Genomic DNA, 21,846 nt, shown 5'->3' with positions numbered 1-21,846 from the left:
TTGAAATCAGTTTCATATAAGTATTCAGACCCTTAATTCAGTACTTTGTAATAGCTCCTTTGGCAGCAATTACAACTTCAAGTCTTGGGCAAGCCTCTTGTCGTGTCTAGGAAACGACAGAGTCCAAATCTCCAATTTGGCAGCAAGCTCTTCAGGAAAATCAGACTTTATTTACTGCATAAAGCCGGACCAAACTTTTTCATAAACATGGACCTGGACCATCATTTTTACACCCATTTTATACACAGTTAAAACATCATTGTGGCCAATCACCCACACTGTTCTTATCTTAACTCCTCCTAAAACATCAGCTGGCAACTTGGCAGCGCTACCTTCTCGGTTCTGAAACCATGGTGGCGAATCGCCCTATTGATTTTCTAAAACAAAAAGTCTTATTACAGCTTTGTAAGCTGTTTTTTTTTAACAAAATGGAATCATTAACATATGAATCATGTAAAATACGGTGCTATTCACTATATGGTGCTTTCCGGAACTTTCTACGACCTATAGATCATTTTTGGTACTTTTCGCAGCATAATAATCATTTTTGGTACTTTCCACTTCATATTAATTATTTTACTCAACTTTAGATTACTCATGGGTCACTTATGCACTTCTAACACAAACTTATCAGCAGTAAATCATTGAAAATACTAAAACATACTAAACATTGGATTAATATTCTCTTCTAATATTCTTTTCTAATATACAGACATACTAAACATTTGATTAATATTCTCTTGTGAGTAAATGTACGTTGCATTCTTTGGTCTCATTTCAACAGTTTTCACTGTGGTTTCTTGCGTTTTCATAAGCTCAGCTGTAATTAATGTTCTAATGTTCTGTTGATTGGAAGTGTCTGTGAACTGCCATCTTCAGGTCTCTCCACAGATGTTCTATGCGGTTTAAGCCTGGGCTTTGGCTGGGCCACTCAAGGACAGACAGAGACTTGTCCCGAAGCCACTCCAGCTTCGCCTTGGCTGTATGCTTTGATAATTCATAATTCCAGCTTTTATTTCCTGGTATTTACACCTAGATGTGCTAAACTATTTAGAACATAGCACCTTTGGTATCAGGTCACCCAATGTTTAGGTGAGAAAAAGTATTGGAACAGAGAGTATTTAAGTAAATAACACTGAATATTTGGTGGCGTATCCATTGCTAGCAATAACTGCATCAATCCTGCAACCCATTGACATCACCAAACTGTGGCATTCTTCTTTTTGTTTTTTTCTTCAATCTCCTCTCCAGGAGGTGAAATACATGCTCAATTGGGTTGGGGTCTGATGATTTACTTGGCTAGTCTAAAACCTTCCACTTTTACTCCCTAATACACTCAATTGTTGTATTGGCAGTGTGTTTTGGGTTCAAGTTCCTCCCAATTAGTTTGGACACATTTTTCTGTAAGTTGGCAGACATAATGTTTTTGTACACTTCTGAATTAATTCAGAGCCATGACATTTCCTCCACTGTGCTTCACAGATGAGCTCATATGATTTGGATCATGAGCAGATCCCTTCATTCTCCACACTTTGGCCTTTCCATCACTTTGGTAGAGGATATTATTACATTACATTACATTACATTACATTAATGGCATTTGGCAGATGCTCTTATCCAGAGCGACGTACAACAAAGTGCAAAGTGCTTACCCATAACCAGGGATAAGTGCCTATTTCATCAGATTTTTTATTTTTTTAAATGAAATCGTAATACTGCAACACGCAAATGTAGGAACAAACCGCTTACCTAGCCAAACACTGCTTACCTAGCCAAACTAAACATCCTAATACACAAGTAAATATCACAGAAAGACAACAATTAAGGTTTACAGGGAGGTAGGGAGGGACAGGGAGTGCTGCAGCTTGAAGAGGTGCGTCTTCAGTTTGCGCTTGAAGATGGCAAGAGATTCTACTGTTCTGATCTCAATGGGGAGTTCGTTCCACCACCGTGGAGCCAGAACAGACAGTAGTCGTGAGCGGGAGGGGGAAGTTCGGAGAGGGGGAGCCGCCAAGTGGCCAGCGGTGGCCGAATTAAGAGGTCTGGCAGGGGTGTAGGGTCTCATGATTTTTTGGAGGTACGCTGGGGCAGACCCCTTAACTGCTAGGAAGGCTAGCACCAATGTTTTGAATTTGATGCGAGCCAGGACAGGCAGCCAGTGGAGGGAAGTAAGCAGGGGGGTGATATGTGAGTGTTTGGGAAGGTTGAAGACCAGACGAGCTGCTGCATTCTGGATAAGTTGGAAGGGTCTGATGGCGGACGCTGGGAGGCCAGCCAAGAGGGAATTGCAGTAGTCCAGGCGGGACAAAACCATCGCTTGGACCAGGAGCTGGGTCGAGTAGGGGGTGAGAAAGAGGCGGATTCTCCGTATGTTGTATAGGAAGAACCTGGATGACCGGGTCACCGCCGCAATGTTCTCAGAGAGGGACAGTCAGCTGTCCGTCACCACGCCGAGGTTCCTTTCACAGGGTGATGACGTCAGTGAGGTATCCCCTAGGGAAATGGAGAGATCCAGATGGGGAGAGGTAATAGCAGGAATGAATATCATTTCAGTCTTACATGGGTTGAGCTTTAGATGGTGGTTGTCCTTCCAGCTCTGGATGTCACTCATCTCATCAGTCCATAAACCTTTGTTAAAAATTAGTTCCAGAACTTTGTTCCAATGCCTCATCACTAGGCTCGCACAGAATCCGCGGACGCAGAACTCCGACTAAAACTCAGCGGAATTCCCGCGGAATTTGAACGTTGAAAGTCATAAACAAGTGAATACAACATTGTCCCCTCTCGCAAGTTAGTAGGTAGCTAGCTACTAAGCTAAGCTAGTAGCTAGGTTGTATAAAAAGTGAAAGAAAACAAGCAATAATGTTCAAAAGCAGATTTACTATAGAGGAGCCAAGTGGGATTAATTTATGTACAATGAATACGGCAAGGACTTTTACTAGAATGGGGGAGTGTACACGGCTTTATAAGAATTTATGTTCTTATTTTGGTTAATAATTTTTCGCTATAAACCGTGAGGGGGAAGGGTAAAGATGGTCGTTTCCTAATATGTTTGTCAGATGTTTGAACTTGCCGTCTCTCTCGCTCTATAACATAACCTAATATATTGCCGGCGACAATCGCAGCATCTCACAATCCGGAGGTGTCACACTGCGTATGAAGATATTTTGTGGGTGAGTGCGTGTGTTAGCTTTTATGCCTGACGTTTTCTTTGTTTTCAAGTACAATCTAGAACATCGCTTCTGCCTCTCCAGTCCCTATTTATTTCTCTCTCACTATCAAATTAGCTTTACTGTCAAGATGTAGCTACAAATGCATATTGCCAAAAAATGAAAAATAAACAAATTTTATGCATTTCATACATTTATGAAATGCATTTCATACATTTAAAGCATAATAAACTGCTTTGGCTATTAAGCTGTGCTTGCTTTCATGTATATGTGCTGCTGCGTCATGTGAATTAGTTGTAACAATAAACATTGAACAATAGTAAAATTAATAGTTGGCCTATATTACTACATACACTCACTGAGCACTTTATTTGATATTTACTAGACTTCTTTTTTAGACTTCTACTGCTGTAGCCTATCTACTTCAGGGATCAGAGATGCTCTTCTGCATACCACTGTTGTAATGTATGCTTATTTGTGTTACTGTCACCTTCCTGTCAGCTTTGACCAGTCTAGCCCTTCTTCTCTGACATCTGTCATTAACAAGGTGTTTCTGTCTGCAGAACTGCTGCTCACTGGATATTTTTTTTTTTGTTTTTTGCACCATTCTTTGCAAACTCTAGAGACTAGTGTGCGTGAAAATCCCAGGAGAGTTTCTGAGATACTCATGCCGCCCTGTCTGCCACCAAAAATCATTCCATGGTCAAAGTCACTTAGATCACATTTTCCCCATTCTGATGGTTGATGTGAACATTAGCTGAAGCTCCTGACCGGTATCTACATGATTGTATGCATTGCACAGCTGCCACAAAATTGGCTGATGAGATAATTGCATGAATAAGTAGGTGTAATAAAGTAAAAAATAAAGTGCTCAGTGAGTGTATATGCTACATTAAGAATAACAATAAGACATGTCAAAGGAATTCAGAAAAGAAGATTCATAAAACAAAATGATCAAAAGGAAAATAAATAAGTAAATAGAACCTTATAGTGTGTGTTTGGGGTAGATTAGGGCAGTGGTTCTCAACCTTGGTCCTGTTTATGCTAGTTTTTGTTCCAAACAAAGGTTCAGTCCCTGAATTTTAAAAGGCTGTTAGTGTTACTTGGATTATTTACTCTCTTAAAACACATGTCAGAAATAGCTATGCGTGGCATGAAGAATACGAATCCTATGCTGTGCTTATTGTGCAATATTGCAAACAATTACATAAGAAGGGTAACACAATTAACTGATTCAATAAGAGTAATTAATAGGCTCCTAATTTAGCTTCCGCGATGTGACGTATATGTGAGTGAAACGGCTCTTTCAGGGGGAATCTTTGGGGGGTGGGGAGTTGATCTAACTGCCGTTAAATGAGGAGGGGGAGACAGAGCTGTAGCCTATGGCGCTGGGGGGAAGAATATGCCCCACTGCATGAAAAGACATTGATTGGAGGGGAATTTTAATATTTATTAATTTCATATAAATACACGCCCGCTGGTACACAATGATGCCAAATCTAGAAAAATCTTTTTTTTCAGAAAGTTGATGGAAAAACATAAAAATACACAAGTATTACACTGTTATAATGTTTTTGGAATATATACTTCAAGACAGTTTGTATGGTCATGAAGAATTGACTAAACTGAGGAAAAAGTGAATTTTGTCTATGAAGTCAAAAATGCCCGATGGCCTTTCTAGTGTTAAACTGCCAGCTGTTTGTAACCATCTCTTGAATAATGGGCACATTTATTCTTAATATGTTCATGGCTGATCTATGAACTCCATGTGCATTTTTTCAGTCAGTTTTCAAGTTCAATTATAGTTTTATGTGTGTCCCAATCTTTGACATTTTCACACTTTTGCAATTCGTGGTAACTGAAATAAAAATTTTGAATTCTGATTACATTAATTAATTCATTTTTTTTACTTCCTGTAACTCTGTGGTCCTCTCAGCTTGAATTAACACTGCATGCATGGCCAAATGTGCTCATAAATGACTGTAGTACAGTTCTGTAGCGAAAATTCACACCGCAGATTTTACTCTGGAAACCCAGCAGAAAACCCCAAAAAAGTCAGCATATTCTGTTTGGGCCTACTCATCACTGTAGTCTGATTCTTACACCTTTATTTATTTCTTTACTAGGGACAGTGCACATTAATCTACACTTTCATTTTCCAGATCAATGTAAATACGCAATGTAAATATTTTCATCTGTAACCTGCATGTCTTTGGACTATGGGAGGAAACCCACACAGACACGGGGAGAACATGCAAACTCCACACATGGGCAGGGGTCGAACCCAGGACTTTCTTGTTGTGAGGCAACAGTGCTACCCACTGCGTGCCACCGTGCCGCCCCTCTTGTGGTACCTCCTCTATATTGCAAGTCTTCTTCGAATGGTTGATTGAGATATCTTCACCCCTACCCTATGGTGTTTGTGATGTCACTGACAGTTGTTTTGGAGTTTTTCTTCACAGCTCAGCACAACTGCTGTTGTTTTCCTTGGTCGACCTGTTCCATGTCTGTTGCTCAGTACGCCAGAGGTTTCTTTCTTTTTCAGGACATTCCAAGTTGTTGTACAAGCTATCCCCAACCCGATTTCCTCTCTTTTCTAAGCTTCAAAATGGCTTGCTTTTCTTCCAAAGACAGCTCTCTGGTCATCATGTTGGTTTATCTTTTCTAACACAAATGCAGTCTTCACAGGCAAAACCCAAGGTTGAAACCAAGAGTAGACATTCAGAACTATTTACTATTTAACCAATCAATCTAACAGGATACATCTGGGCAACAAGAAACGCCTGTTCCAATACTTTTTCTCACCTAAACTTTGGGTGGTCTGATACAAAAGGTAATATGTTCTGAGTTGTTTAATAAATCTAGATAAAAATACCAGGAAATAAAAGCTGAAATTCAGATGTTTTTTTTTTTTTACCTCAAACTCAATTGTCTTCAGTGTATAGCAAAAACAAAGGAATTGACCTTGCTGTTGAAGGGTACTGTAAGGCTGTACTGTAAATAAAGCTGTGATAAAATTTCTATATACCACTACCTGTCGTGAGTTATTGTCAGGAGGTGAGCCTGACAAGCCACTGACTTGGTAAGCGACCTTTCCTTTTTTGGTAATTGGGAGCACGCATGCTTATGTGGACCGGGGTAATTGGTCTCGGTTCCGCCCGCGGGCGCAGGCTCAGGAAAGGGGGAGAAAAACAGTTTTGGATGAACTGTTTTCATCCAAAATTGTAATAAAGACTCTGCTTAACTTATCCCTGTGTCCTGGTTGTTTGTGGTGGGTGGATTCCTGTACCTGTGGTGGGGGGTAGCAGGGGGAAGCTGGTGTGACTCCTGACATTATTGCTTAATTAAACAATGGTTAACATCAATGTTGGGCGACGTTATGAACATTAAGCCTTAAGACTTTATGTAAGACCTTTTGTTTCCGGCAATTTATTTAATACTTTACTGAGCCTGCCCTCTGATGAATTCTTGCACAAATATGGCTTTTCATATAGAAGATAGGCCATTGCAGCAACATTTTTTTTGTGGGAAATCTGAAATTTATTTCAGTTGTCTGATAAGAACACCACTCATCATTGCCCCACAAATTGCTTGTGTACTTGTAATAAGGAGATTCAGAGGATCCAAGTGCAGAGTAACAGAGTGTAATAAAGAAATATCCAAAGAGTCACAGTCCAAAATTAATCGGTCAAAGAACAAGGGATTATCCAAAAACAACAGGTCTCCAAAAAACAAAGATCAAGGTAAATAATCCACTTCAGGCAAAATAGAAATCTAATGAAAACATGCACAATACAACAAAACTAGAATAACAGAGACTATAATGCTGAGCACAGTAACACAGTTAGGCAAGATAACGTCAATATCTCACAATGAGGAACAGAAGACATACCCAAAATAAAATAGTTTTTTAACCCTTTTGATGACAGGCATAACCCTGGTCTCTTCTGAAAGGTAACCCTTTGGGGTTTGTTTTCCAAGAGTCAGAAGAATTACTCCAAATATTACTGAAACAAAGTTACAGCAGATCACACACTGTGAAAGTGGAAGTTTATTTTCTTGCTGAAAAGATTTTTTGACTGGACACATTATCACAACACTGAACAGATCCCCTTTAAAATTTGAGGACAATATTACCAAAAATTATTTTGCATTGTTTTTTCTAATCTATGTCTTCTAATCATGGACTAAATGTCTTATGAGGTGTAAAATGCTGCATTTTGCTTACTAAACTATACAACACTTTTTATTCTGAAAAAAGTGTTTGCACTTCCCCCCCGCCTGCCTCCCTCTCCTTGCAGCTATTGTCAGACAGCAGGTCGAGAAGATCGTAAAAAGTACAATAATCACGATAATACCATTTTATATACCAATATATTCATTGAGGTCCATTGATTTAAGTTTTTGTCAAATACCCAACCCCCATCAACAAGTCACACACATTACATCATTTCACATGCTACAAATATAAAATTAGGTCACGTCAATGAAAATGCCCTCTATTGTGTTGTCAATGTTGTTTTCACTGTCTTCCTTAGAAATATTCACTCAGACAAGAGATTCATTGGAACTACTCGGAAGGAAGTACTCTATTTAGATGTCAATCAACTTTTATTGGGCGTGGCAGCACGAATGGTGCAGTGGGTAGCACTGCCGCCTCACAGCAAGGAGGTCCTGGGTTCGAATCCCCGTCGGCCGGGGCCTCTCTGTGTGGAGTTTGTATGTCCTCCCCGTGTTTGCGTGGGTTTCCTCCGCGTACTCCGGTTTCCTCCCACAGTCCAAAGACATGCAGGTTACGCTGATTGGAGAGTCTAAATTGCCCATAGGTATGAGTGTGTGAGTGAATGGTGTGTGTGCCCTGTGATGGACTGGCGACCTGTCCAGGGTGTATTCCTGCCTTTCGCCCGTTGAATGCTGGGATAGGCTCCAGCCCCCCTGCGACCCTGTTCAGGATAACTGGGTTAAGATAATGGATGGATGGAACTTTTTTTGGCATAAAATCTCAAGAACTGAAAATACTAGTTTCCTTATGCAGTGTTTATGCAAGCCTAACAAATTATACATCGATAGAAAAGTCATTCGCTAAAATGCTTTTTAGTTGTCACTTCAATAACATGCTGAGCTGAGGTTATAGCCTATTGAATTTTCTTACAAATGGATGGGGGTAACACATTTTCTCTGCAACTAAATTAAAAATAGCTTACTGTTCAGAGACAAACTTACCATTGCGATTGAAAATTGCAGGCTGAAAAAAGGGATGAATGCAAAAAACCCTCACCAGCCGGACTTAAGGGGCTAAATGAAAACTGAAATTACATTCGTTTATTACGTCATTCATATGCTAAATCATTTCTCTCTGCTTCCATTAGAAACTACGTGTGAAATGCATATCGAGGGTGAAGGCATCTGGATGCGGTGAGGAGGAGGCTGCCACATATGGGCTTATTCACGTGCTAATGAAAATGCATTTCATATGTGTCTTACCCATATTTATTGATGCCGTCAGAGTATATTGCATATAATGTTTATAGAACATTGTTTGCAAAGTTCTGCAATTTATTTATTTACTTATTTACTATCTGTAGTGTTGACGTGGACAATGTGCAAATTTGTGTGTTAGTCTACCAGGAAGTGGGTCGAGTTATTTATGTTTCGCAACATCGAGGGGAGGAAGGGTAGGCTAGGTACGTGTGTGTCTGCAACTCGATACTGGATTTGAAATATTAACGTGTTTTAGGCTCATGCTTCAAACTCCAGATTTAAAGATACGTTTGAGGTTTGAAAACGTTTTATGTTCGGACTTATTTCCTGGGAGTTTAATCATATTTTTCAGAAATGCGGAAGCAGAGAGACAGATAGATACGAGGGTGTGATAAAGGAGAGCTTGTTAAACGTTTTGCCTACCTGAACTGCCGGTAAGGTAAACATTTTCTCAGGTAAGTGTAGGCTACTTATAATTTGTATCGCTCAACAAAACGTAAACCACCGTATTATGAACTCCATTTTTGCTGCTGTCAAACGTTTGAATCAATCGATTAGTGGGAAATATTTCATAAAATAATTTATGACGGGAATGTAGCCTGTAGTACGCCTGCGTTTGTGTTTTCAAGGTTGTCTCGTATAACAGTACGAAGGAGATTGCTGCATTGAAAGGGCAGGCTATATTTAGAAAAGGCAAATATTTCCAAAAGCGTATTACATGTAGGCTAAGCTATGCCACAATTAAGCTATGCCACTTTGTTATTTTACAAATAGTATAGACTACCGTGTTTCTTCCCCATTTTACGACGAGTATGGCTCATTTTTGACTTGAACATTAGGCTAATTGTTGAATACCCTGGTATCTTTTCAGTGTCAGGACTCATTTTCCAAAATAATTCAGGGGAGACGCTGTCTATTTTTGAAATTGTAATTTAGGGTGGTATTCATTGTTTCAGCTAATGGATGGATGACAAAAATAGTGTAGTGATGTAATACATTGTACTACTATATATTGTACAAACATGCTTGTGTTTATTTGTTCAGGAATACAAATTTCACTCTTTGCAGACAGTTTTCCTTAGGCAGGGGACGTTGTAATGAAGCTCCATAAGAAGATCCTGACCCACTACTCGTCATGCAGCTCACCTGTTGACAAAGAGGGTTATCTGTATAAGAAGGTATTGTTAGATCTGAAATAAAATACAAACATGAATATAAGCTATATATTCTGTATTCTCTAGGATTCTTTAGGATTCTATTGAACAATGATCAGCATATAAACAGTACTGAATACATACATTTCCTGTAAGTAACAAAACCAAACTAAATATACAGTAAATGCATCTGAAGTAGATTGTGTACCCTTATATTGAAGGCCTAAGGGTTCACATCTTGATGACTGACAGGAGTAGATGTGCTAACAAAGCGAGGGATGAGAACTGAATCCATGGAGCCATAAAAGAGACTGTCAGTCCACTGTAGAACTGGATAAAGATGTAGAAGATGGACCAGATTGGATAATGTGCTAATTTTACAAATTTAAGGTTTCTTAGACTCCATGGTTAGAAATATTGTAGTGCTGAACGCATCAGGTTGAATATGTTGTCTTACTGTGCCTTCACAGACTACTATTTTTGTAGTTGTAAATCGCAATATGTACCTTTCAGTTTATTAAAATGTTGTTTTTAACTTGCATCAGAATATATATGCATTTGTTATTGCAGATAGGAAAAACAGTTTTGTTTTATGCTGCGTGGCTAGGTTTCTAATCAGACAATGTACTGCAGGCAAGTGTTGATCAAATAGATTCTGTTTAATACCCGATAGTAATACTAGATTGTAGGCTGGTACATCTGACAGTGACTTATATTTTACATTCTCAAAATATTAGGCAAGGCCGCTTGTAAGGTGGTAATACTATTCCAATGCCTTAGAAGGAAAATAAGGATTTTATCATTTCAATAAAGTAATTATTTATAATAATCATTCAGTTTATTTCATGTGCAACAAGTCTGGTATCTCTTAGACTCAACCCATAGTAGTAAGCTAACTAGCCATTGATCAGTCACTAAGTTTTTTTTAATTTGCTTGCTAGTTCCTGTAAATTATAGAAGAATGGTTTTGATGAAACATCCCCTGTTCTGTCTATACTACCATGATAATATGTTGGATTCCCAATATGCTTCTGCACTTTTGCTCTTCCCATTTAGTAATCCATGAAAGCGTACAAAATGGGAGTTGATGTCTTCACCATATTTGCTGCATTTTGTGTTTCTTTCCTTTCACTCTCGCTTCACTTTCTCCTCTTCTCTCCTTAATGTAACTAATTAATTCAAATGTTTGTGTGCTTTAATCCTAAATCGCTGTCAATCTTACATCCAGGGAGAAAGGAACACTTCGTACCAGAAGCGCTGGTTCATATTGAAGGGTAACCTTCTGTTCTACAAAGATCGCCCAGGGGACCGTGACCTGATTGGAGTGATTGTTCTGGAAGGCTGCTCAGTGCAACTGTGTGAATCTGAAGAGCAGTTTGCTTTTTCGCTGGTGTTCAGTGGGACAGGCCTCAGGACCTATAAACTTTCAGCTGAAGACCAGCAGAGTCAAGAGAGCTGGATCAAAGCCCTGCTTTCAGCCAATCACAGCTTCCTGTCCTTGTTGGTGAGAGACCTGGAGAAGCAGTACGAAGGTAAGAAACTGCTGGTATTGTACCACTCATTCAAGGACATTGAAGTCTTTTTCAACAATAATGTCCCTTGTTCCTACAGAAATTAGAAGAGAAACCTGTGCCGGTGATGCCTATCAGTGCTCCACGGTAATTGGTCCAGACGATGGGAGGCTGGCCAAATCCCTGATTTCCATGAACTCAGGCCCCCCCTACTCCCGAAAACCCAGGCCAGCTGTGAGGGAGGGACGAAGTTATAGCACAAGTAACTTGCTGCAAGCCCCTCCCACTTCTAGCAAGCATGTTGGTAAGAGGTCTCCAAAACTGTGGCCTAAGAGAAATGCCCTTGTCACACCTATAAATGGACCTGCCCCACCTCTTGGGGAGTGGCCCTTAGAGGGGTCAGGACCCTTTAAGGATTTTGGTGAACTGCATGAGCACTTTGGAAAGGAAGTGAAGGAGCTGAGAGCTGATTGGCTGCAGAAGAAGCTGGAAGAAGAGGGCAAGCAAGAGGGTGATCTAATTGATTTTGGGTGAGAGGAACTGGGTAATATTTTACTGACAGTTTATGATAATATTAAAACCTGAAGTTAGTTTCTGAAACCCAGTTTCCTTTTCAAAGAGATTTTTCTGTATATCTATATCCTGCAATCTTTATTTTTATTGTGTTTTACCAATGTCAGAATACAACTTTAATCTGATTTTCTGCATAATGGGATTAGAGAGACCTTTGTAAGATTATTCGATACAATTCAGGTTTGACTGCATCAATACAATATTTAAGCTGTTTAATATTTGGCTTCCTATGTTTAGCTGCAGATATTCATATCATGGAGCCATATGACTGACTGATGTTTATAGTTTATAGATAGACTCATCCACCGATCTGTGAAATGAAACCCTTGCCCGGAATTACTTCTATCTTTTCCAATCTTTTTAAGGTAAAGAGTGACTAAATTTCAGGTAATTTGAGCAGAATTTTTAATCTAATTTTACTCTAAAACCCATACAAAGGCAGCACAACCAACCTAAATATAGATTAAGTGCTATAAATACCCAGCTCTGGGTAGATTGTGCTTTGGACCTCTGCAGTTGTTAAGACTTGTTACTTGAGTTGCTGTGCAATGGAAGTGTGTGTCCAAACAACAGCTGATGTAACACAATGGGGAATCTAATCCAAGTTGGTAGTGGTTCATTCATGTGAAAGCATTTGTTTATTTCTGTCTAGAATGTCTGTACCTGAATAAATGATTTAATTGCTTGCATTGCCTGGAAGTCTCTCTTGTCATTTAAATGAATCATGAACATTAATTTGATAGGTTTTTTATGAACAATTGTTTTTTATTTGTAAAAAGAGACAATAGAGTTTAGAAAAATCATTATTCATTATTCCACTCTTTAATATTGTGCCTCCTTTTAGAACTTTTTAGACTGGCAACTGCCTATGGTGCAATTGTATGAAAGTCGCTAAACAAATACACATCACGCAAAGACATTGTACTACTGTAGCTGACAGAGCAATGGTAATGACTTATGTGATCGATTCATGAACAGAACCCTTGGGTTCTGTTTACTTATTTACTTCTGTAATACTGTTAACCTAGGTCAAACAGATCCAGGACATTTTTGGGATTTTTAAGCAATACAGAAACCAAAATATTCAATCTTTATCTCAATTGTCATTTACCTCTGCTAGATCACATTTAACAATGAAAGTGTTCATTTTGTGTGAAGATGTGATTTATTTTTATAAAGGCATGGGGGGCATCATGTTTATCTGTGAAAACAATTAAAATGAAACAAGGTTTTCATGCAGTAGGTTGACATTTGTGGTTCATGAAAGGCTATTCTCACTTTGCAGAAAAGGTACATTTGCAGAAATGCTACTAATGTGCATTGACCTTGTCAAATAAACTAATAAATAGCTCATCTTATTATATTCAAAGAATATCTCAGAAACTGCTGATCTCCTGCGATTTTCACGCACAACAGTCTTCAGAGCTTGCAGAGTATGGTGCAAAAGAGAGGGTGGAGTGGAGAAGAGCCAGACTGGTCAAAGGTGACAGTTATGCAAATAACCACACATTACAACAGTGGTATGTAACACACAATGCATCAAACCTCTTAAGTGGATAGGCTACAGCAGCAGAATACCAATAAGTCTAATAAATACCTAATAAAATGCTCACTAAGTGCAGGCCAAAATACCTAAATACAGTTTTACAGATAATGAACAAATAGAAATACAAAACAAGACTCCGATTTACACTGTTTTAGTCACTGGAAATGCATTTGTAGAAAATATCATCCCTCTTTTACTAAAAATTCAAACAGGTCCATTGTATTCAAATTGAACCCAATGGTTAAGCCTTTGACATCTAAGCTTATTCTTTTCACAAGACCTGTCTCCATCAGAAACTGTCAAGCATAGGCCTGGATATGACATGGTTTAGTTAATGAGATTATATGAGAAAAAACAAAACAAAAAAACATTTTCATTGATAAAAATTTTTTCTCTTCAGTATATCTTCAAAATCAAAAGTGTCAGATGAGGTATATCTTCCTACATCACAAGTGACCACATCATATTGCCAGGACATGCCCTTTCTTCATAATACATAGAAATATCACCATGTTCTAAACCCATTTATTTTGGTAAGCCTATTGTTTGGCTCTGACTGTTTTCTTTTCTTATTTTTCAGCCTCATAATGGCTTCCTTGACTGTAATTGGCACAATTCAGGTCCTTATATTGACAAACTCCAAAAACAGATTCCAATGGCAATCAAAAAACTTTAATCAAGACTAGATACAGAAAGCTTTCTTATACCTGCACGAAGGAAGTGATTGAATACACGTGAATCAGAAATAGCTGAGCTGAAACCCTGCAATGGGGGGGACTATTTATAAAAAGGGATGTAATTCCTACATAGATCACCTAATATGGATGTAAATACCCTCAAATTAATCAAATTAAAGATGACAGTCTGCAGTTTAATAATATACTCAGTTAATAAGGGAAATAATGTGCAGTTATCTTGTGTTCTCACCATAGCACAGTAAGCGCAAGCATTTTGATTGAAGTTCTGTCCATGTGCTCTACTCCCAAACGCAACAGTGACTAAAGAGACATTGAGACACAAGCTGTTAGTTTGTCCTTGAGCCAAATAATGGTGTGTAAAGGGTGTGTGGTTAAACAGAATGATACAAAACAAGTAAAGGTAAAAGAAACACATTAATAATATGGACATGTAACATGTAAGGAAGCCTAATTGTACCCCAAATAAAATGTATGCATAAAAAACTTACAGTCCACTAAGTGCCCAATGAAGATGATTTGAACCAAAGTTCAGAGAGTTTCACTGGCATGAAAACTGTAATACACCCTGGACCTCAGCTTGGGAACTTATTTTCTATAACTGAGTGGTTTTCAACAGCTCACGTGGTAGACTGTGAAGAGCAGGACAAGACATTATGGTTTTTTTTGTACCCTTATTTATTTTCTAGAGTGCAGCATCTTATTGAAACAGTAGAGCCATATAAGGTTGTTAAAACCACACTGTAATCACAATCAATAGGAGATGATACAAACAAGTATGAGCTCACCAGCTGCATTAAACCTTTGCTAGTTTTCAATTAATGGTTGCAATAGCTTTGGCTATAGTATGATACCCACATTCAACAAACACTAAATAAAATCAGTCATGTGATTAAGTACAAGTTTTTAAAGACAAAAATAAAACATGTTATCACAACATCCGCTATATTTGAAGCACAGCGTCTGAGAAACCACAGGCCAACTTCCCATTTCATTTCCTGTTCAGTCATTTCTCATTTTACTACCCATAGTTAGTGGCATCTATGATTGCACTGTAAAGTTTATTGAAATGTACATCTCATCATACATAGTCTCTTGCATATCCAGTCCTCAAGATTGATAATTGTGATAATGTTTCAGGGTTGGCTGGGCACATTTGACTGGGTTGTGTGAATTGTAAGACACAGCAGTTCCAGTGAATGCCATCTGAGGGCAGTATCTTTCTGAGCCTTTTTTCCTTCCACTTCCTTGTCTCTTTCAGGACACTAAGGTTTATTATGCATTCTGAACATCCACATTCAGGTCAGCAGACATGAGAGATATCACAAAGTTAGGTCAGAGTCAGACTTCTCCTTTCTGCTGGCTGTTCAGTGTCTTGGTATGGAATGGCTGACATGCAACACAAATTCAACTGTTGTTAACAAAATCATTACACAGTCGATCTAAAGTAAGAACCTATATTTACCATTATGAAAAGCACAGGTTGTTAGAATGGTAGATTTGGGGAATGTTATGACAAGAAAATTCCTGAAAATATAAAAAGAGGTAAGGAGTCAGTTCAACACAAACATTTCAGTGACTCGGTACATTGTGTATTACGAGAAACAAAAAGGAATGCAAACAGGAAAAACAATGCGTAATTACAATAAGTAAGAGGAGGGACATCATCTTTCTTAGCTCAGTGCTTACTGTACAGTCTGTATCTGCAGACTAATGAGATATCATATGAAATTAGATTGGTGGGCGGGTGACTGAGTGTCAGAGGGCAGACCTATGTTGGGCAAAATGTACCTAAAGGCTATTTTAATTTAATTGTTTGATCATGTTTTGCTAACCATTAACACTTTCATTTTAAATTATTCACAACTTTAAAACAAATATATTATGTGCATTGAGATTTCCATTTTTTTTCAACTAAAATTGGTACGGTTAACTTCAGGTTCAATTTATGCAGTACATAATGCTGTAATGTTTATTCTGTGAAGTTTCATTTACTCTAAACTAGTTGCTGCACATGGATACACCATGGGGAAATGCAGAGGAAAATATTGAGAAGGCCTAAGAATTCATTGGGAAAAAAAAAAAAATCCAAAAAGGCAAAAGGCATAGAAATAGACATGAATGACACATGCTATGATGTGACATGATGTGGTATTAAAAAGGTGGTATTAACATAAAAAGTCATGACAAAGAGGTTAGGGCAGCCCTGGGGACATAAAGTGGGGAAGGAAAGAGCGGGGGAGGGGGTTTGGCAGTCTAACAGGCTGTCGTGCCGGGTGTGTCCATATTAGTCCACGAATGACACCAAACTGTGACCTGCACCCCAGTATCCAGTTCATCTCATTCCAAGACTCCCAGCTTCTATTTTTGATCGACTGTAAGATGATACACTATCCCTCCTTTTCTAACTCTGTTAGTCCCTCCATCTTCCTCTCTTTTTCCCAGCCAAACTTGATGGTGTGTCTATAGTTAGTCTCACCAAGTCAGTATATAAGCCCCCATGGGACCAAACTTCACATGTCAGTCACATCAGTTCGCGGCTTGGCATAGGCCTTTTCTTCTTGATCGACCAAACTCCACATCCCGTCTTGAAATGGTGAGTAACCCCAGCACTCCCTCCGAGCTGCTTAATGTTTCAACACTCTGCATTGCCAGTGACCTCTGCCAAGAGATTCAGGAATAAGCTTTAAATTAAAGCATTACAATAATTTGTAATCGCCTTCAATTTTCCTGAAGAAATCAAGAATCAAATTGGTTCCATGTGAACATTTTACTTTTTATTTTATTTTATTTACTTCTGTGGACAAGCTGTTTTAGCCTGGAATTATGCCAAAGTTGTTTGTTTTGCAAGCTGAGCTGAATTTGATTTTTGATCAAAGCTGAGTAACTTGCAGGGAAATTGAAACATAAACAGAAATTTTGGCTTTGTATTTTATCTATAAAATTATTGGTAGAATTTGTTTTTAAGCTTGTCATAATTGTAATACTTATTTTTAAAAAGCTAAACAAGAGGCCTAGAATCTGTTGATGAAAAAAACATCATGAAGTTTGAGAGAGTGGTGAGACTAGGTAGACTTAAGTAAGCCATTGAAGCAACATTCAACTGTTTCTTCCATCATGGTTTTACAGCAGGGGTGCACAGCAAGGGTGCACAGCAAGGGCCAACCCACTTCAGGATTTTGTGCCAGCTTCTGCTCTTAATTATTTAATTAGCTAAATAAAATCTTGATCAGACATTTGTATATGCACCAGCTACAAGTGCAGACTGCTAGTGCATCCTAAAGATTTTACTGTGCTGAAGTACAGAAGTGAACAAACGTAATTTATAGAGCTGTCAGAAAAATAAATTAAGCTAATTGCTTCGAATAAAAACCAGCTCACAGACTGGCCCTCCACGACCGGAGTTGTACATCCCTGTTTACAGGATGACACAATAGTTCAAAATTCTCAGATTAGCTGAAAAATAGATTGTACTCTGAAAAAAAATAAAAAAAATAAATGCAGAAAACAAAATGATAGATGAAAATAGTAAAGATTTATACAGAGCATGTTTGCAGAATGCTCACTCACTGTGTGTGATGTATGTTATGTGGCTCTGGCCCTGTTTGTCCTGTCTATTGGTCTCTGAATTTCTAGTGAAAGCCTCTATGACAGTTTATCCAAGCCACTGCATACTATGTGTGTTTGTGATAAATCAATTTCTAAAATGTGTGTGTCTTTATGTCTGGCCCTCAGGCACCCAAGAAGGCCAAGAGGAGGCAGCAGGCAGAGGGTGGATCCTCCAATGTGTTCTCCATGTTTGAGCAAAGCCAGATTCAGGAGTACAAGGAGGTGAGGATTTTTCACCATTGTATTACACTGCAGAACATTACTTTATCACGTGCCACTGTAAATGGTTACTACAAAAAGAGGAAACATGGTTGTGTAGGCCACTATAACCTTCCTCTCTGTAAGGACAGTACTCTGTGAGGGGGCAAAGAAGCTTAGCAGCACTTCATCTAGTGACCACCAGTCACTGTCAATCAATCAATCAAAAAGACATTATTTATAAAGCACATTTCCTGCAGCACAGGCAACTCAATGTGCTGCACAGACATCAAAGACAAGACAGAAATATAAAAATTATGGCAAACAGCTGCAGTAGTGAAAGTAGTTCTTAGGTAAAGGTTATGGAGCGAAGAGATGCCTTTTAACTTTACCAAAATTCCAGGGGTCCGACAATATCTGTCACCTCCTGAAGCATTTCAGCCATCTCTTTCCTCAGCTGTCTCTCCGCCTCTGCCTTTATTTAACTTGCTCCAAGCGTCTCAGTGAAAGCGTCTTACGCAGCAGCATGTGCGGTGCTTATAATAACCCTAGAGGGCCAAAGCAAGGGGAAGATGAGCAGCAGGAGGCAGAGACAGAGAAGTATGCAAATGATGCGGTCTGAGGAGGGACAACACCATTCAGGAACAGACGACTGAGTGAGAGATCATAAAAAAGGGGAGAGAAGATGGGATGGGAAAATTGAGAAGCAGGTGGTGGTTGGAGAAGGCAGTGGGTGTAAGTGATACCTGTTCCTTAAATGTCTCTGAGGGAATGTCTTACATGGCACTTGGGACTGTTTTAACACGTCAGAGGGACACCAGCTGCCTTTTAAGTAGAAGGCCAGAGTGGCGTTTTAGGTTTCATATGCTAGAGGGAGGGAGGCCACAGAAGGGGGTGGTGTGGGGGTGGGGTGGCAGGTTGTGCCCTAATTGGATTAGCATAGTTCACATCCATGCATGCATTTTTAACCAGTTCCAGTTTACAATACCTCTTAATCAACTGTATAATGTTCCAGTTCATTTAATCAAATATATTTATCTACAGCTACCCTATATACAAATTTGTATATTCATTTTACGTTATTGAACTTTTGGGCACCCATGTATTTTTCAATTCTTAATGTGAACCAAGCTTGTACTTGATTAGTATGCTTGGACATTGACCTGAGCATTTTACATAATTTCCTGTTGAACAATGATTGTGATTTTGTAAGTGGTCAGCCACATTACATTACATTACATAATTACTAAGCTGATGCTTTTATCCAAAGCGACTTAAAGTTGATTAGAGCAAGCAGGTGCCAATCCCCCCTGGTGCAATGTGGGGTTAAGAGCCTTGCTCAAGGGCCCAACAGCTGCACTGATCTTATTGTGGCTACACCGGGGCTGGAATCACCAACCCTCCAGGGCTCAGTCAATCACTTTAGCCACTAGCCTATAGGCTGCTCTGCAAGCACATAATACATGTAAATACACAGAAAAGGGACTGGAAAATGCAGAAGTCATATGTGGTACTTGTGGTGCTTAATAACTTAAGTGCTACATTTGCCTCAGGGTTCAGTTAGTGCATTAGACAGTCGATTCACTACTGTAGTAAGTAGCCAGTGTAAGAAATCTCTCTCTACTTCTCAGGCTTTCACAATTATTGACCAGAACAGAGATGGCATCATCAGCAAGGACGACTTGAGGGACGTGCTGGCCTCCATGGGTAATTCACTTTTTCCCTCATAAGCATAGCTGCCTCATTCATAAAATAATTAGTAACTATTTCTGTGTTGGATATGTTAATGTAGTATTTATATTCCATAGGGTTATACTGTAGTATAATAAATGGGACATAATTCAGTACCAAATACCTTAATATGATAGTGATGTAAGTATACACTAACATAACCCTCTTATCCAGGCCAACTGAACGTGAAGAATGAGGAGCTGGAAGCCATGATTAAGGAAGCCAGCGGCCCCATCAACTTCACCGTCTTCCTCACCATGTTCGGCGAGAAGCTGAAGGGTAGGTCTCCATTAATCATTCTCTCTTACTCTAGGAACTCAAATATGTGCAAGATCTTGCGTTGACGACAGCAGTGTTACTACAGTATTAAATTCTCTGTCTCCCCATCAGGCGCTGATCCCGAGGATGTCATCGTGAGTGCGTTCAAGGTCCTGGATCCCGAGGGTACTGGCTCCATCAAGAAGCAATTGTAAGTATTTTGGTGGTATCCATTTCCGTATTCATCATCATACAGTGCAGTCCATGTGTGTTTGGATAGTGGTACAATTTCTGTACTTTGGGCTCGGGACTCCAGCACATTGACTTGTACTGTATATATTAATGTGTTTCCAGTTAATCTATAACTGTATAGCTGCTCTTGCAAAATGTGTAGGTTGCTTGAAGCGCATTTTTGATTTATCTAATCCTGGATTAAGTAAAAAAAATATTTTGAAATTAACTCCAGGAAAACAAGATATTTTTTGTCCCTAGAACGAAGTTTATACATTAAAGCATGCGAACGGCAATTCATTTTCCGAGTCTAACTCCTCACCTGTATTTTTCCAGCCTTGAGGAGCTCCTGACCACCCAGTGCGACAGGTTCTCCGCAGAGGAGGTGAGACTGCGCTCTATCCGTTCATCCCTCCACAAAAAAATTGTATCTTTATAATCATATTTAAGACTCCATGCTTGTGGCCATCTGTGAACACATCGCTATGACTTGTGGGTGGCGTCTCCTCTGCCTGCTTCAGTAGGCTACGTTTCATTTTGTGGAGTACTCTCTTACATTTCCTCTTCTCTCCTTTCTCCAGATGAAGAACCTGTGGGCCGCCTTCCCCCCTGATGTGGCTGGCAACGTTGACTACAAGAACATCTGCTACGTCATCACACACGGAGAGGAGAAGGAGGAGTAAAAACCCCCCTCCCTTCCTTCTCTACGTCACTGACACCACCCCTTCTTACCCACCTCCTTCCCAATGGTTTGCTCTCTCTCTCTCCTGCTCACATAAAGACTTTTCTCATTTCACTGAGACCTTGGGAGCGTAGAGGGCTGTGAGTAAGCCTCCTTGTGAATGGCTGCGGGGGAAATAGATTATTTAAAAAAATAAACTTATCACATCAATCTCTCTCCCTTTCTCCAGTCCCTACTCTTCCTCTCTCAGTCTCTCTACATCGCCTCCTGTTGGCTTAACCAGTACACGCACCACAATGTGTTCTATTCACTGTAAATACAGAGAAGCAAACTGATCTCTCCAACCTTAGTCATCTTTAGAGGGAGAAAGACACAAATCAGAGGGGTTTTTACTCTATAATAGAAGCCATTTCCTCCCTCTTCATTTTTGTTTGCACTCCTTTTGGGGGAAAAAAGAGAGAAAGACAAAGGAAGACAGAGAGAAGAGGAAAGGAATAAGGTTTAGTCTCCTTAAAGTGATGGCAGCCTTGGTAGAGAGTGAGAAAGATTGTGACAGGGAGGGGGAGAAAAAGAGGCGAAAGAAAACATGCCGTCTTCGTTGTCTTTATCTCTTCCTCTCGCATCCCCCTTTCCATCTCTTTCCCTACTTCCCTGTGTATGTTTACTGTACCCTCCAGTTTGTCAGGAAACATCTGTAACAAATAAAAGCGACTAACTGTGAATAAAATTACTCTTTTGTACGGCCGTGTCTCTTCATGTTAGTGGGCCAGGGAGAGGGCGACAGCAGGGCAACCTGAAAACAAATTGAGCCTCAACTTATGACTTTAGGACCCTCCAGGACCCAAACACTCAGGAACTAGCATTTAACAAAACCTTAAATGGCACCTGGGTTTACAGTTGGAAGAGGATGAAGAGAAGGAACACTGAATTGCTTTTTAAGCTATCAATAATACACTTGTTCAGTGAACACACGGTATTATCCAAATAATTATTTATATTCACACTGT

At 39.4% G+C, this 21,846-nt stretch overlaps 2 protein-coding genes across 9 annotated transcripts; both read left to right on the top strand.

The window, feature by feature from the left end:
- Window positions 1–8,554: 8,554 nt before the first annotated feature.
- Window positions 8,555–12,578, top strand: pheta2 (PH domain containing endocytic trafficking adaptor 2). 8 transcript variants are annotated; one of them, XM_061231129.1, is made up of 5 exons: window positions 8,592–8,854; window positions 9,004–9,106; window positions 9,720–9,829; window positions 11,034–11,337; window positions 11,417–12,578. In XM_061231129.1, exons 3-5 carry the CDS (start codon window positions 9,749–9,751, stop codon window positions 11,848–11,850), a joined length of 819 nt encoding a protein of 272 aa, XP_061087113.1. In that variant the 5' UTR covers window positions 8,592–8,854; window positions 9,004–9,106; window positions 9,720–9,748; the 3' UTR covers window positions 11,851–12,578. The 8 variants fall into 8 exon arrangements, with proteins under 8 accessions (XP_061087116.1, XP_061087117.1, XP_061087113.1 ...); XM_061231132.1 differs by lacking the exons at window positions 8,592–8,854; window positions 9,004–9,106 and adding an exon at window positions 8,555–8,585; XM_061231133.1 differs by lacking the exons at window positions 8,592–8,854; window positions 9,004–9,106 and adding an exon at window positions 8,567–8,585 and having other exon boundaries at window positions 9,724–9,829.
- A 3,989-nt stretch (window positions 12,579–16,567) lies between these two features.
- On the top strand, window positions 16,568–21,579 carry LOC133121859 (myosin regulatory light chain 2, skeletal muscle-like). Its single transcript, XM_061231371.1, has 7 exons — window positions 16,568–16,726; window positions 17,866–17,961; window positions 19,569–19,644; window positions 19,843–19,947; window positions 20,059–20,137; window positions 20,494–20,542; window positions 20,739–21,579. The coding sequence occupies exons 1-7, from the start codon at window positions 16,631–16,633 to the stop codon at window positions 20,838–20,840; spliced, it is 603 nt and encodes a 200-aa protein (XP_061087355.1). The 5' UTR covers window positions 16,568–16,630; the 3' UTR covers window positions 20,841–21,579.
- Window positions 21,580–21,846: the final 267 nt, after the last annotated feature.

Source organism: Conger conger, chromosome 2 (assembly GCF_963514075.1).
Source record: "Conger conger chromosome 2, fConCon1.1, whole genome shotgun sequence".
NCBI classification, from domain to species: domain Eukaryota; kingdom Metazoa; phylum Chordata; class Actinopteri; order Anguilliformes; family Congridae; genus Conger; species Conger conger.
This window is presented reverse-complemented; position numbering and strand designations above follow the sequence as displayed.

Excerpts from the sequence above, each read along its gene's own strand:
- pheta2 (XM_061231132.1), top strand. The coding sequence starts at position 9,749 with ATGAAGCTCCATAAGAAGATCCTGACCCACTACTCGTCATGCAGCTCA. Across the intron at positions 9,830-11,033 it reads AGGGTTATCTGTATAAGAAG|GGAGAAAGGAACACTTCGTA; the intron begins GTATTGTTAGAT and ends TCTTACATCCAG. Across the intron at positions 11,338-11,416 it reads CCTGGAGAAGCAGTACGAAG|AAATTAGAAGAGAAACCTGT; the intron begins GTAAGAAACTGC and ends TTGTTCCTACAG.
- LOC133121859 (XM_061231371.1), top strand. The coding sequence starts at position 16,631 with ATGGGACCAAACTTCACATGTCAGTCACATCAGTTCGCGGCTTGGCAT. Across the intron at positions 16,727-17,865 it reads CCACATCCCGTCTTGAAATG|GCACCCAAGAAGGCCAAGAG; the intron begins GTGAGTAACCCC and ends TCTGGCCCTCAG. Across the intron at positions 20,543-20,738 it reads ACAGGTTCTCCGCAGAGGAG|ATGAAGAACCTGTGGGCCGC; the intron begins GTGAGACTGCGC and ends TCCTTTCTCCAG.